At 42.5% G+C, this 15,475-nt stretch overlaps 1 protein-coding gene across 1 annotated transcript; it reads left to right on the top strand.

The window, feature by feature from the left end:
• Positions 1-3,018: 3,018 nt before the first annotated feature.
• LOC110913747 lies at positions 3,019-4,514 on the top strand. The gene is made up of 2 exons (XM_022158569.1): positions 3,019-3,115; positions 3,844-4,514. The coding sequence occupies exons 1-2, from the start codon at positions 3,019-3,021 to the stop codon at positions 4,512-4,514; spliced, it is 768 nt and encodes a 255-aa protein (XP_022014261.1).
• The last annotated feature ends 10,961 nt before the right edge of the window (positions 4,515-15,475 follow it).

Below are 15,475 nucleotides of genomic sequence, written 5' to 3' on the forward strand. Positions count from 1 at the left end.
AATAATATATTTGGTAGAGATGTGTTGTGATTCAAGAAGGAGAAAACGCAAACATGGAAAGGCATATGTGAATCCATTGACAAAGTTTAAAAACTATTTGTCTCAAAGTGTTATCCCAATATCACTCTGTATATCCACAAAATTGCTGTTTCTGCAAATTGAAATTTTAAAAGTACCTCATGATAGAATTATATAAACATAGAATCACCGAATCTGTACCCACGTATAACCATGAATCTATTTCATATGCATATATCAACAATCAAAAACATTATAACAAACAAATGATTTGATAATGTATAAACAATCAAAATGAAAATTCAATACGAACGAATCAACCGAATTCAAAACAAAATGTTATAAAAAACATAAATTGAATTACAATCCTGAAGATGACTTACACATGCAAATAACAATCACGCAAATAACAAATTATTCAATGGTTTAATAAAATAATATGATAAAATTATGGGTTAATTAATGGGCATGGAGGATGGAAGAATCGTGTGACTACCTGTGAAACGATTTGAATTTTGTGATTTAGAATCATTTCAATTATTATATAAGACGCGTTAGTGAAAAGGTGGCACCAACGTGTGAGGAGAAACGTCGATTAATTGAGTTTGAGTGGTGATCGTTGTTGCTTTTTGTAATATTATATAATAAGCAACAAAAAGATCATAGTTTTAAGCACTCGTTGATTGAAAAAGATCGTAGTTTTAAACACAAATATTCTCGTTAATTGAATAAGTTGACAAAGAGAAAAGAATAAAGAAATTAAAAATTGACATTTTGGGTGATGGGGCGGTGCAACTGGCACTTGCAACTCAGCAAGATATTTTAAGATATTTTCCCACGTCATCATACTACTCCAAGATATTTTCTGATCTAACGGTTTAGATTTTGTCTGATTATCTTGTTGAATGTCTCTTTTAAATTATAATATTTTTTGTATTGACATGGACTAACTACATATTCGAACAAATGATAACAATTGTTTAGTGAAAGAAATATACGGTATGTTTTATATGGAGCTTTAGCTTCTAGGTTTAAGTTAAAAAAAAAAACTCATATTTAATAAAAGTTTTTGTTTATTTGAAGAAGCTTGAAACTTTTAGGTTAGGAGTTTGGAGCTTTTGGTTGAACGTTCCTACTAGGGGTATGTTTGGCAAAAATAGTTGGTGGCTGGTGGCTGAAAGCTGATAGCTGGTGGCTGGAAGCTGGTAGCTGTAGCTGTAAATTTTTAGATATATTTGATGTTTGACAAAGTAGCTGAATCTTTTAATAAAATGTATAAAAAATGACCAAAATGGACATAACTTAAAATTTAAAAAACTTGTGCATTAAAAAGTTCATTGTCTTTATAGGTTAAAATACTCATTTTTTCCCTAAAAGCTTGTAGCTACTTCTAAACGCTACTAGTATGAGCGTTCAACCAAAAGCTTCAAGCTTCTAACTTAAAAACTTCAAGCTCCTTCTATCAAACAAGACTTTTTATTGAGTATAAGCTTTTTCTTAAAAGGTTAAAATTAGAAGCTCCTAAAAGCTGCTAAAAGCTCCATGCCAAACACACCCTATTAGCGTTTAGAAGGAGCTACAAACTTTTAGAGAAAAAATGACTATTTTAACCTCTAAAGATAATGAACTTTTTAATGCACAAACCTTTTAAATTTTTAGTTATGTCCATTTTGGTCATTTTATATATTTTTTTAAAAGCGGCCTTCTCCGAAAGCCAAAAAAATTTTTTTGGCCCTGTTCGAGATAAAAAAATTTGGGGCCTATTCGCAAATCTTCATATAATCAAACTCATCAATCATTCAATCAAATATATAAATACAACGATAATTGTTATGAAATTGATAAAACAAATTAACAAAAATAGTGTAGCAAAAATGATCAAAGTATCGAACCTACTTACTAAACGAACAATGTGGTTCTCTTAGCGTTTTTGAAGCAAAGCTCTCGATCAACTCCTTGTAATCCATAGTATCTAATATTTCACTTTCAATAGATAAGTCAGATGTTTGTATTAAAAAAATTTCGGGCCCTATATTGATTCGGGCCCTGATCGTAGGCCCACCCTGCACCTCCTTTTAGCCAGCATTGATTAAAAGCTCCAGCTACTCTACCAAACACCAAATATATCTAAAAAGTTACAGCTAGTAGCTACCAGCTACAACTACCAGCTTCCGGCCAACAGCCACCAACTACTTTTGCCAAACATACCCCTAGACCTTAGTTACATTGTGATCCTTAAATCATCTATTTAGGTTAAGGGACCGTTTATGAGTAAGTGTTGAACTAGTAATATGTCCCTTAAGAAGCTCACATATTAATGAGCATTGAAGTATCTTTGTTGTTGAGCAACAAATATAAACATTGATATTTCGTCTCCTATGTAGATGACCAGTTATCTTTGCTGGTGGTCCACAATATCTGAGGCACAAACAACTCCTTTTTGGCTTATTAAACATTTAAAATAAATAAAAAAACTAATAAAATAACATTTCATTAATAAAAAAGCAAACCAAAAAATTAGACAATAATCAACAATAAAAAACTGGTTGTCGAGAGAAATTAATAGGAAATAGTTTACAAAGTTGTATGAAAAAAAAAACAAATTTATATAGTTTTATTAATATAACAGTAACATGAAATAGTTTATAAAGTTTTTTGAAAGAAAAATTAGTAGGCAATAGTTTATAAGACTGTATGTAATGGGGCGCGAGGAGATGGCATAGCGCCGAGACGGCGCCCACAACACCGCCCCCCGGGGCGCTATGAGAAAAAAAAAAGAATGGGCGTGTTGTTTTTCGCGGCGCGAGGAGATGATATTTTATGATTTTGACCGTTTGATAACGGTCATATATTTAAAAAAAAAAAAAAATTCAATTTTTTTTATTTTTCACACTATAAAACCTCATATTCTTCCACTTTTTTTACAACTCAAACCTCATACTCATTCTCCATACTCATTCTCCATATATTTTTAAAAAAGCTAGTCTCACTTTATAAAAAATGGGTTCCCCGTCGGAAGAGTCTTTCACCGAAATTTACCGAAGATATTTTTCGCCCGACGAAGACGCGGCCGAGGAAGAAGCGGTTACGAGTGCATGTACTTTTGTGCTACAAACATTTGGGAACATTCGGCCACCACCCCCTCCACGACCCATCTTGCGACGCACCTATATCTTGCGAGATCGTGAAGCCGCGAACGAGCGTTTGATGAAAGACTATTTTGACGCGGCACCGGTTCACGGACCGAATGTTTTTAGACGACGTTTTCGGATGAGCCAAAGGTTATTTTTGCGCATTAACAATGACTTGGAAAATACGTACGATTTCTTTAAGCAAAGAATGGACGCACGAGGATATCTAGGCTTCACCTCAATTCAAAAGGTCACATCCGCATTACGCGTATTAGCATACGGAAACACGTACGACATCAACGACGAGTATTTGAAGATGGCGGAGAAAACAACCCGAGATACCTTGGAACATTTTTGCTATGGTAATTTTTTAATTGTCTTTTATTTATTTACTTTTATACATTTATTTTTTCGTAACTTTTAAATTATATTTTAGGAATATGCCAGTTATATGGAAAACGTTATTTGAGAAACCCCACTTGGAACGACCTTCAAAAAATATATGAGGTGCATCTAGAAAAGCATGGAATACCCGGCATGATTGGTAGCTTGGATTGTCGTCAATGGCGTTGGTATAATTGTCCAACCGCATGGCGAGGTCAACATACGCGGGGTGATCAAAAAGGGCCAACTTTGGTATTACAAGGTGTTGCGTCATACGACCTTTGGGTTTGGTCGGCCTTCTTTGGTGTAGCCGGGTGTTTTAACGATATTAATACGTTAGAGGCTTCACCATTAATCGAGGGCTACATTTCTGGAACTATACCAAAGGCCGGTTTCCATGCAAACGGGAACGATTACGAGCATGGCTACTACTTGGGCGATGGTATCTACCCCGAGTATTCGATTATTGTTAAAACGTTTTCTGAAACTTTCGATGAAAAAAGAAAGTATTTTAAAAAATTACAAGAGTCTTCGAGAAAGGACATCGAGAGGTGTTTTGGGGTTATACAGCAACGATGGCATTTTATCAGGAATCCTTGTCGCATGTGGCATAAGGATAAAATACGAATGGCCATGTATGCTTGCATCATTTTGCATAATATGATCATTGAGGATGATGGAAAAGCGATATGCCAAAACTATATTCCCGAAGATTTGGTCGAACTACCCCAAGCGACAACGGAAGAGAGACTCGCAAATGCTCAACTACTCCGATCTAGAGAAATACATAACACGTTGAAGGCGGATTTGGTTGAGCATGCTTGGGCGATTCGCCCAATTCGATCAAACAATGATGACGACGAAGATTCCGAGGAAGAAGTGGGGGAGGAATTCGAAGACGGGAACTTTGAAGACGTAGGTTTAGATGCTGGAGAAAACGAAGAGGAAGAAGGAGAGAACGAAGATGACACCGAAGAATAAATTTATTTTTTAGGTGTAATTTTTTTTTAGGTGTAATTTTTTTTTTAGTGTAACTTTTTTTTTTATTTTTAATGTAGTGTTTTTTATTTAATGAAATGTTTTTTATTTTATAAAACTTAAAAATTATTTAAAAAATAGAAAATTAAATTAATTGAGTAATGATTACACAGGGGCTTTATGACTACGGCCCCAAATTGCATAAAGCCCCATAAAGCCCCTTTGCTGACGTGGCATGCCACATGGCGCATAACGCCCCTTTGAGGGCTTTATGACTACACATGCCCTAAAGTGTTTTGAAAGAAAATGACATTTATAAATAACGTTTTATGAAAGAAGATATTAAGGGTGTAAGGGGCACTCCCCTAAGAGGGGAGTCCCCTCTCTTACTCACCACCAATCAGCTAGTGTCACGTCAACTCCCTTCTTAAACTCCTCTAACACCCCATTTTGATGGCGGCACTCCCCTCTTAGGGGACTTGGGTTTTTTTTTTTATTTGTTGTAAAATTATGCATGTTTATAAATTAAAAAAATATAAATAAAAATAAAATAAAAGACATTTCATTAAATTGAAAAAAACAACCTAGAAAAATAAAAATTACATTCAAACTAGAAAAATAAAAATTACATTCAAACTAGAAAAATATAAAAACAAACTACTCGTCGTCGGAACTCACTTCAAGGTGAGGTAGATCTAAACTTCCGAGATGCTCAACGAGATCGAGTTTTAGTCTCCAATGCGTGTCTTCGTCAATGAGCTCGCTATAAGCTGTATCATCGAAGACGTGTTCGACTGGAGGATCTTGAATATGTACCGGTGCTATCGCCCTTCCGTCGTCTTTTATAATCATGTTATGTAAAATAAGGCACGTATACACGATGGACCTTATCTTTTTCACCGTTTTCGAACGCATTGGACGATTTAGTATTCCCCACTTCGCCTTTAACACACCAAACGCCCGTTCCACATCTTTTCTTGCGGCCTCGTGTTGCCTCTTGAACTTTTTTTCATTCGGGATGTGAGGATATGGAAAAGACTTCACAAACACGGACGAGGTAGGGTAGATCCCATCAGTAAGATAATACCCGCGTTTGTATAAGTGGTTGTTCACCTGAAATGGACAATTTGGCGCCGTTCCGTTTCGTTGAGCAAGAAATAATGGAGATTGTTGCAGCACGTTGATGTCGTTTTGTGAACCCGCCGGGCCACAAAAGCATGCCAAATCCACAAATCTTGAGACGCCACCGCTTCTAACATAACCGTCGGGCATTGATGATCGCCTCTCATGTATTGTCCACGCAATTCTGTAGGGCACATTCTCCAGACGAAGTGTGTACAATCCAGACTACCCAACATACCAGGTAGGTGATGCCTCTCCTCATGAGCCTGATACAATAGCGCAACGTCGTGGCTCGTTGGTCTACGTAAGAATTCACTGGCATACATTTTACAGACCGTCTCGTAGAAATATTCAAGGCACTCACGAGAGGTCCTTTCAGACATATTTAAATACTCGTCGTTTTCGTCTGGTGGGTTACCGGTTGCAAGTTGTTTAATCGCCGAAGTAACCTTTTGCAACGGCGTGAAACTTTTCTTCATTCTCCCGTCTAAGCCCTCTTGGAACCACTCATCATACGCTTCCACGTCACTAACAATTTTTAGGAACAAAGACTTGGACATATGAAATCTCTGACGAAAAGTATTAGCATTAAATTTTGGATTTTCAACAAAATAATCGGCCATGAGTGTCTCATGGCCTCCCTCACGATCTCGACGGACTATTTTTTTTTACTAGACGATGCCGTGTCTAGTAGCTCCGCTTGTTGGATGAGATTTTGGAAGAAAATTAAGCTACTATCGCTTGACGATGCGTCTTCATCGTCGGGAAAGTCGGGTAGGGGAGAAAAAAACGGAAACTTGGAATCCATTTTGTGTTGTATTTGATAGATTTGTGAGTTTGAGAGTGGTGGGTGTGGTAAAAAATTTGATTAAGTTGGTTATATTTATATTGTTAAAAAATTGAATTTTTTTTTTTAAAATTTGACCGTTGCCCAACGGTCCACTCTTGATTCTCGTGCCTTCAACGCGGTGACTCCACACCGATTACCCTTGCCGATTCGGGTCCCCGCATGGATGGCGGCGGTGTTCCCGATCGGTGGATGTGGTCACCGAACCACTCCCCGCTTTACGCCCCGTTCACCCTAATAACCAGTTGAATTTAATATCGAACTAATTATTAATTTTTTATATAAATTTAAGCTTCACCAAGTTTAATTATTTTGGTTAAAATATTAAAAAAAAAACAAAGAATAAGAATGACAACTAGTATTAAGCACCCCCGCATTGCGGCGTGAGGCGAACACTAATGCCACACTATTGCCAGCTATCACCAACACTATGGTTGCGGCGTGTTAATGCGAAAAATTAAGCCGAAACGTAAAACATATAAAAAATAACTAAGTCGATATAGGACCAAATCATTCTATAAACCTTGTTAGAAAGAGGGGATAGATGTGGCACTTTCGACTCACTTTCTTTCGAGTGGTTTGATTCAGGTTATTATATGTATAACTTGTAAAACAGGTAAAATAAAAAAAAAATCAACAAATAAGTATATTATTAATTCATAAAACTTTTACCATAAATTCTTACAACCCATACTATAAAAAGACATCAGGTTCATAAAATGCATTTGTGTCATATGACTAACCAAAAGCTATCCGGGTCATGCGCCATGTGTATTAACAGATTTGGCACATATCTGGTCAAGAACACAAATAAATAAATTCAAATTAATTAGAACAACACTGTCATTGTAATAAAATAGTTTCTGTATCACATTTTTGGTAACCAACACACCAAATGTTTATCAGTTAGCCCACTTAACCCCTCCATTTGAACCCAAACTAAAAAAGTACATGTTTGACCTGTTTGCCACTTAAGGGCACACCTGCAATAGGGTAATTGGTAATTGACTCGTTTCCATTATAGTATGTAACTATATTCTGCAGCTATTCAATAAGTGACTTAACTGTTGAGAGAATTGAACTTACATCTAACTCGGAAGCCTTTTCTTTAAGTAATTCCGTGAATCCCACTTACATCTCCAGCTGAACGCTTTTCCCAAACTCCTACAAGATGCTCAGGTGTAACTGCAAGTAACAAAAAATATATATAAATATTCCTTTGAGAATACCTAGAAAAGCAAAACGTATATATACATATATACAAAGGGTATATCTTTGGATGCGATGTGTAAGGATCATGTTCTTTCTCTTCGTATGAGTGATTTTGAAAACCGGATCTAGTATCTCTCGGGTACCCCATATGATGAAACAATGGTTAACCGGGCAGGGTTAACACACTGGTCTCGTCAAGAAGGGTTAATCCCTTCCTCTCGAGGATCGCTGGCTGGATCACTGGGGTCGATCTCCTGCACAAGGAAACAAGCCGTGACTCGTAACAATGAGGATGGGGTGGGGGGTGCTCCTTGTTACCACTCTCCGGCGTGAGAATCAGTAGTTTGCTTGAGAAGCAAAGTAAGATAGTAGTAGTGGGAGAGTTGTCAAGAGATACCTCAAACCTGGTTTGGGGTTGGTATTTATAGCCGAGGAGTGAAGGAGGAGGATGATGGATGGACTGACGACGTGCTGCACCTTTGCAGGTGTGTCAGGCTTGTCGGTTGTGGAGGTTACGCCACGTCAGTCCATTGCTTACGTAGCTCTGACAGGTAACTGCCATTGGTGCCACTTGCACTGTGGTGTCAGTCCCACTTGTTGAGTGCATAGGATGCGGTGCAAGCCGCATCGCTGCATGCGGTAACGTCTGAGGTTACCGCGTCTCCTACTTGTGATCAAGAAATACGCGAGATGCGGTGCTGGCCGCATCGTCGTCCGCGGAGACTATTTGCCTGCATCCCTTGTCGTGACGAACATGCCCATATGGTGCGGTGCCAGCCGCACCGTTATGTTCATCTTCTTCTATGCCTAAGGTAAGGCTTTCTTGTATTGATAGAAGTGTTCACTGGACGCGGTGCGAGGCCGCATCGCTGTGAATACTTCTGTTTTCATACACCAGATGTGATGCTATGTCGCATCACTCTACCGTTCTTATGTTCCATGTAAGTCCTCCTTCGTTACTAGATAGATTGGATTCAACCCTTGTGCCGACGCGTTCTCGCATGGGCACAAGTAGGTTGTTAGCTGGTGGGGGTTTTGATAAGGGTAATGGTCACTCGCGGTCGATGCTGACGCGAGATCTGGGACCATACCCCTTCAAGTCCCCCCAGTCTAGTGTTGCTGCCACATACAAGTTGTTTGTGGGAGGAGTACTGGACTATGGTGTTTGGAAGGTAGTTTGGAGTCTGGAGAAGATCCTAGACCATGTGGATGGTCTTTTCTGTATGTAAATCAAGCTGGAGGTCTGGAAGGGTCATCTGACGCCTCTTTCGTATCGGTGAAGGAATTTCGTCTGGTGCGAAATTCTCAGCCGTTTTATGTTACCAGGTGGGTTGCCACCTGTTGTTGTGCCGAAGGTCTCTTGGAGACTTTGTTAGTAATGCTGCACAAACTTCGAACCAACCTCTGAGATGGTGGTTTGAAGGTATGCACAGGCTTTCAACCTCTGAGAGGTGGTCTTGTCTTCACACCAATTGTTGAAGTGGTGCATGAAGAAGAAAAGAAACTTTGGATCAATCTCTGAGATCGGGATCAAAAGTAGTTGATGCTTGTAAGTGCTTTGCTCAAGCTCTATGTTCAGCATCTAGTCATGAGATGACGATCCCTTTTTTGTTGGGTTTTCGTGTTCGTCGTCATAGCTCTCTAGTAACCGCACGTCCTTTGCGGTTACCTCGTTGCGTCATTGTTGGCCATGTTTGGTCGAACAATGTAGATTTGTACTATGGGTAAATAAACATGGTCATAGGCAAGGGTATGCCCACCATTGTTTATTCTATGCGGCCCATAGGCGGGGCAAACAAAGTCATCAGCAGACTTGTTACCGCTGTTCGGACGCTTGCTGTTCGACAAGGGCTTGTTTAGAGTGCTTATCTGCGTTCTTTCTGGAGCCACTTACCTTCACGCTCCAATACCGAGTTTGCCTTGAAGTAGCTTCGCTCGGTGATGTGGAGTTAGCTTGGCTCTTCCGTAGCAACCAGTCTGCGGAAGCTATGGTTATGTCCGTAGCTACTCGTGAGTGTCTGCGGTTTTGCATTCCCATATTCGCTCGAAGCGGGTGTGTTGCTCGGATGTAGCTCTTGAAGGTTCAGGAGACAGGGTTGCTGATGTGCGCGCGCGTACATTCTCTTCCTTCTTTATGTTAAAGAAGGTGTTCATGTACCCTCTGCGGTTGTGAACCGGACAGGAGGGATTTGAAGCTTGAAGAGAATGAAGGCGATGCGGTTTACCTGTGTCTGAGATGCGGTTCAGTCCAAAGAACAATGCTGGTTCTGAGCATCTGACACACCTGAACGGGCTCGTGTGTGTCATGTCCGCATATTCCACGTGTGCTCGTGGGTAGTGCGGATAGGTATTATACCCCCTTATAGTGTAGAGATATATATTTTTACCTATTTTTAGGGGTATGTTAAAAAACGACATGCGGTATGGGTTATGGTGCGGTATACCAGAGAAACCGCATGCCGCTTATAATTGGATAATGTAGTCGCTTTTTGTTCCATACGTGGCTGATCTCACGTGTGAGTTGGTGGAAGTTGGTGAGATCTTCCTGGCATGTGCTGAAATGAAAGGACGTTTGCACTGCCCGAGGCATTAAATGCACTGTAGCAAAGAGTGTAAACGTCTCTTATGTCAGGCGCGTGGGCGGCCACGCGCGCGTGATAACCGTCAGCGAAAACGGCGCTTGACACGTGGTGTCGCGCAATTCGTTCTTTTTGAACGTGATGATTCGTTTTCTCCCTCTGCATTAATTGCGATGGGTATATAAGGGGAAACCGTTCGTGGTTTCCCCTCACTTGTTCGAAATTTCAAAAATTTGCCGGTGAGAGGAAAGAAGTTACTTGTCTTCTCCGATCATTTGTTTGAAGTTTCCGGTGAGGTTTTTAGTGTTTCTACTCACGTTCTTTCATTTCTTCGACATTTTCTGATGGCTGAACCATCAAATCCACACAATGTGGAGGGTGAAAACCCAGAGCCTTCCTCGCCGGTGGCGGCAGAGGAGGAAGAGGGAGGAAACGCCAGTGGTGGTTGCCCGGTGTTCAAGTGGACCAAGAAGAGCTTTGATCGCCTGCTTCTTGATGTCCAAATGCCCCCTGAATATGGGGCCTGTTACCCATCGGAGGGTGACATTGGTGCCGATGCTCCGGCCGGTTACGTGACCATGTGGGCAGACTTTTTTGGTGATTGTAATCTCCGGTTACCTTTGACTGTTTTTGTTGTCGAGGTTTTGGAGTGGTACAAGGTCCACATTTCTCAACTGAGTCCGTTTGGTATGATCCGGATTCGAAATTTTGAATTCACCTTTCGTGCTCTTGGCATAGAGCCTACCGTTGGAGATTTCCGACGGTTTTATCGAATGACGGTGTCCTTGGGGTTCTTTTCTTTCCGTCAGCGAGAGGGTAGTCCCAAGCTGATGACTCCTCCCAAGGGGATGACGATGTGGAAAAAAGAAGTTCTTTTACATCAAGGCTGCTGCCATTGTTGCAAAGATGACGTTTCGGAATGTGACCGAGACGATCATAGCAGAGACCATTGCGGTCCCAAGTTTGAAAACGGTGGAGTGGTTTCCGCAGTTGCAGACCATTGAGTCTGTGAAGTTGACCAACACACAGTTGTGGGTGTTGCGCATGATGTTGACACGGAGGAACAAGAAGTCGAAGCCCGTGGTGCGGGAGAAAAGTGGTGGTACGTACTTTTCATTTGTTTAACTTTCTTATCCTTGTATGCGTTACTGACTTGTGCGTTTGTTGTCAGAGGACGCTCCCGTATGGAGGATGTTTGCCCCGGATTTCCAGGGTCAGGTGGAAATAGTTGTGTGTGCGGATGGCGGGGAGGAGTTTATTGTTATCATTCGAGATAACTTCCGGGTGCCTACTGAGGCCGCATTAGCAGTTGAGTTGCCGCGGGGCAAAGGTATGTTTAGGAATTCTTTATTCTTGTGATAACAATAATAGTTGCACTGGCTCACCTCTTGGATGGTTTTCATGCAGGTGATCTTGGGGCCTTAGGGGACCCTGATGCGAAGGGTGTGCCTAAGAGGCAGACGGTGAAAGGCGTGCGCTTTCGCCAAAAGAAAATATCGGAGGTCACTGTTGTGCCTCATTTGGTACCGCAGGCGGCAGGTATCTCTCACTCTTCTTTCCGTAGATACTTGGATTATGTGATAGTATCTGATACCCTTGAGGGTTTGGGTACAGCTGCGGGCTCGCAGTCTGGTGCTGGGAAGAGGCAAGTAGAAGAGACGGCTGCTGGTGCCGGTGGACCGAAACGTCGGAGGTTGCAGTCTAAGAGGACTGGTCCGACATCGAAGAAACCTGCGGTTACTGTTGTTTAGCTTGTCTAAGTGTTATGTACAACCTGTGTTTTGATAGCTATTTGACTTTGTTTTGCAGAGCTTCAAGATAAAGATTTCTCCATCTTTGATGCTCCGGAGTCCCCCCCGCATGATGCGGGTGCGGGTGTGACTGAGGAACCGTCGACACCTCCTGTCAAGGTGGTGCCTGAGTCACCAGTGCGGAAGGAGGGTACCGCAGAGAAGGTTGCGACCCAGATATTTGATACCGTTGACTCGTCCAACAATCTGATCTCTCCCAATGAGGGAGATAATTTGAGTGTGCGGTTTTCTGATTCTGGGAAACAACAGTCTGATGCAGAACCGCGGAAAACTGATGCTGAAGTGCGGCAGCATGATGTTGAGCCGCAGAAGTCTCCTGCTGGTGAGAAGGGTACCGGTTCGTCTGCCGGTGGTGCGGGTTATGATGGGTCTCCAATTCAGCCTGGGGAGTCTGAATTGGAGTATTACTACCGCACTTATACCCAGGGTCGAAGTACTGTGTATCACCGACCCCCCTGGACTGTTATGCAGGGGGATGATATTTCTAACGACCCCTCTGCGTGCAAAGAAATTCTGGGTGGTTTGGGCACCCCCTTTGAAGTAGAACGTGCCCGTGCCGCCCCCCGTGAGTTGCGCATCAATCAACTCTCCACCTTGCTAGTGGGAAGTTACATAGTGGCTAACGCCATTTTGGAAGACTACAAGGTGTTGGGCCGCAGAGAGGATGAAGCTGCTCGTATGCGGGCCGAAGCGGAAGAGTTGATCAAGGCTGCTCGTGCGGGTGCGGAGCAGCTTGAGAAGGATAGAGCTGCGTTTGAGAAGCGGAAGCAGACCTCGGAGTGGGCTGCCACTGCTCAGCTGAAACAGGTTCGTACTCTTGCTAAACTCCTTTCTGATGAACGCAAGAGTTGGAACGAAAAGTTGTCCAACGAGCGCAAGAAGTGGAATGAATCTTGGGCTAAGCAGAATGACAATTTGTTCCGTGCTCGGCAGGAGTTGACGAACGCCAAGGCAGCGAATGTTGCCTTGGGCAAAGAGAAAGCTGCAGCTAAGGCAATTGCGGTTAAGGCGCAGCAGGCAGAGGCCCTGGCTATTAAGGCGCTGGAAGAGGCCAAGGAAACGGGGGCCCGTACTGCGAAGGCCCTTGATGAGGCCAAAGAGAGGGAAAACCACACTTCGAAGGCTCTGGAAGAGGCGAACGCGGAGCGTACCCGCTTGGGTAGGGTTGTTGCCAGCCTTCAGGTATGTTTCGTTACCTCTGTTGTATGTTTCCTTCATGTTTTGAAAATGTTTATCGAGTAACCTGTTTTCTGTTTTTTGACAGGCTGAGGTTCAGGCCCGGGAGGTCGCGGTTAAAGACCTTACTGCCCGCGTGTCGGTTGCGGAAGAGCGGGCTGATGCCACTGTTGAGGCCAAGGATGCCTTGGCGTCTTCTATGGACCAGCTGAAGGCTGACCGTGAGTGGTTGCGGACTCACGGTATCGCGCGTGTAAGTATCCGTTGCCTTTATATTTGCTTGGATTGGCATCCGAGACTTATGATCCTTTTATTGCAGATTGTTGAGGCTATCATGGATGCCCCTGAGACCGCAGCTGGCTTGGACTTGGTCAAGCAGCGTGCTCGTGACGCTGGTTTTAAAGCTGGTTATAACCGCTATATTTCCCATATGAACGTCATGTCTATAGGCGGTGTTATCGAAGAGCGATCCAGTTTTCGGGACGTGGATACCGAAGCTCACCTGAACGCGGCCGTAGCCTCCTTTTATGATACGTCCCTCTCTTGTGTAGAGGAACTGGACAATTGTTTAGAGGCTGCGGACTATGTTGATCGCCTGCGGATGCTTTATCCTGATGCGGAAGAGGAAGATCCCGCTGGTGGTGCCGAAGGAGGTGCGGGAACCAGCGGTACAAACTAGGGTTTAGGTTGGCTAGTGTGCCTCCTTTTTGTTTCCCTCTTGTATAGAATAGAAACTTTATGTAAATCCATTAAGCATCACGTGGGTGCTTGAATTTTTTGAATATAAAGTTTTTTGTTCAATTTGTACAAGTGTTTTTACTTCTTGCATGTTTGAACGTATGTATGCGGAACTTTACCCATTTGTGAATGGGGTCAAGTATACTCCATACTTTTGTCGTATGAGTACGCGTCAATTCTGTTATTTACCCCATTAGGGTTTTAGAATTGTGTAAGCTTTGTAAAAGCTTATATATCCGGAACTCTACCCATTTGTGAATGGGGTCAAGTGTACTCCATACCTTTGTCGTATGAGTACGCGTCAATTCCATTGTTTGCCTTTTTGGGCTCAGGAATTGTGTTAAGTGTTAACAAAAAACTTGTTTATCCAGCCGGATAAATATGCAAGTCTTTTTGCCTTCTGCTGGCCTATTACAATATTTGTGTGTGGTTACCACTTTGTATGGGTATCGCGAATGAAGATTTTGCCAATCTGTTTTTGGGATACCGCAAAGTGGAACACGCATTTGTAATAGTAGTAACAAACAATAATGTATAAAATTGCTTATTTATTTATTTGCCAATGGCCTGCGGCCCGATAGGTTACATAGAGAAATGTAAGAACATGGCTTACATATGACAGCGTCGAAGCTGTTGTGCATTCCATGTTCGTGCGATAGGTTCGCTTTCTAGCGTTTGTAATTTGTACGCGCCCTTCCCTAAGACCTCTTTGATGAGGTAGGGTCCTTCCCACTTGGGGGCAAGTTTGTCTGGGCGCTCGGCATTAGATGCCTCATTGTCACGTAGGACGTAGTCTCCTGGGTTGAAAGTACAAACGCGGACGCGCGTGTTGTAGTACTTTTCAAGTTTGGATTTATATTTGGCCTCGTTGATGGCAGCGTTTTCGCGCCTTTCTTCCAAGAGGTCCAAATCGATCCTGCGTTCCGTGTTGTTGTCTATTTTTTCAATAGCCAACATTCTAGGAGATGGGAGAACTACTTCCGCGGGGATCACCGCTTCTGAACCGTAGACTAGGCTGAAAGGTGTCTCCCCGTTGCTTGTTTTTGGGCTTGTACGGTGAGCCCATAAGATACTTGGGAGTTCATCGACCCAGCCACGCCTGGCCGTTCCCAACCGTGCCTTGATCCCTTCGACTAGGCTTTTATTGATACTCTCAACTTGGCCGTTCCCTTGCGGGTGTGCGACTGATGAGAATATGTGCTCAATATGTAGTTCTTCTAGCCATTTTTGAAATTCGTCGGCAGCGAAGTTTGTGCCGTTATCGGTGACAATGCACATTGGTAAACCGAAACGGCAGATGATGTGTTCCCAAATGAACTTTCTTGTTATCATAGCAGTGGTTGAGGCGAGCAGTTTTGCTTCTACCCATTTTGTGAAGTAATCGACCGCTACTATGATAAATTTAACCGCACCCGGAGCGTCAGGGAAAGTTCTCACAACGTCAATTGCCCATTTCTGAAAGGGCCATGCGGTTGTGAC

The sequence above is a fragment of the Helianthus annuus genome, chromosome 15 (assembly GCF_002127325.2).
Source record: "Helianthus annuus cultivar XRQ/B chromosome 15, HanXRQr2.0-SUNRISE, whole genome shotgun sequence".
Taxonomy (NCBI): domain Eukaryota; kingdom Viridiplantae; phylum Streptophyta; class Magnoliopsida; order Asterales; family Asteraceae; genus Helianthus; species Helianthus annuus.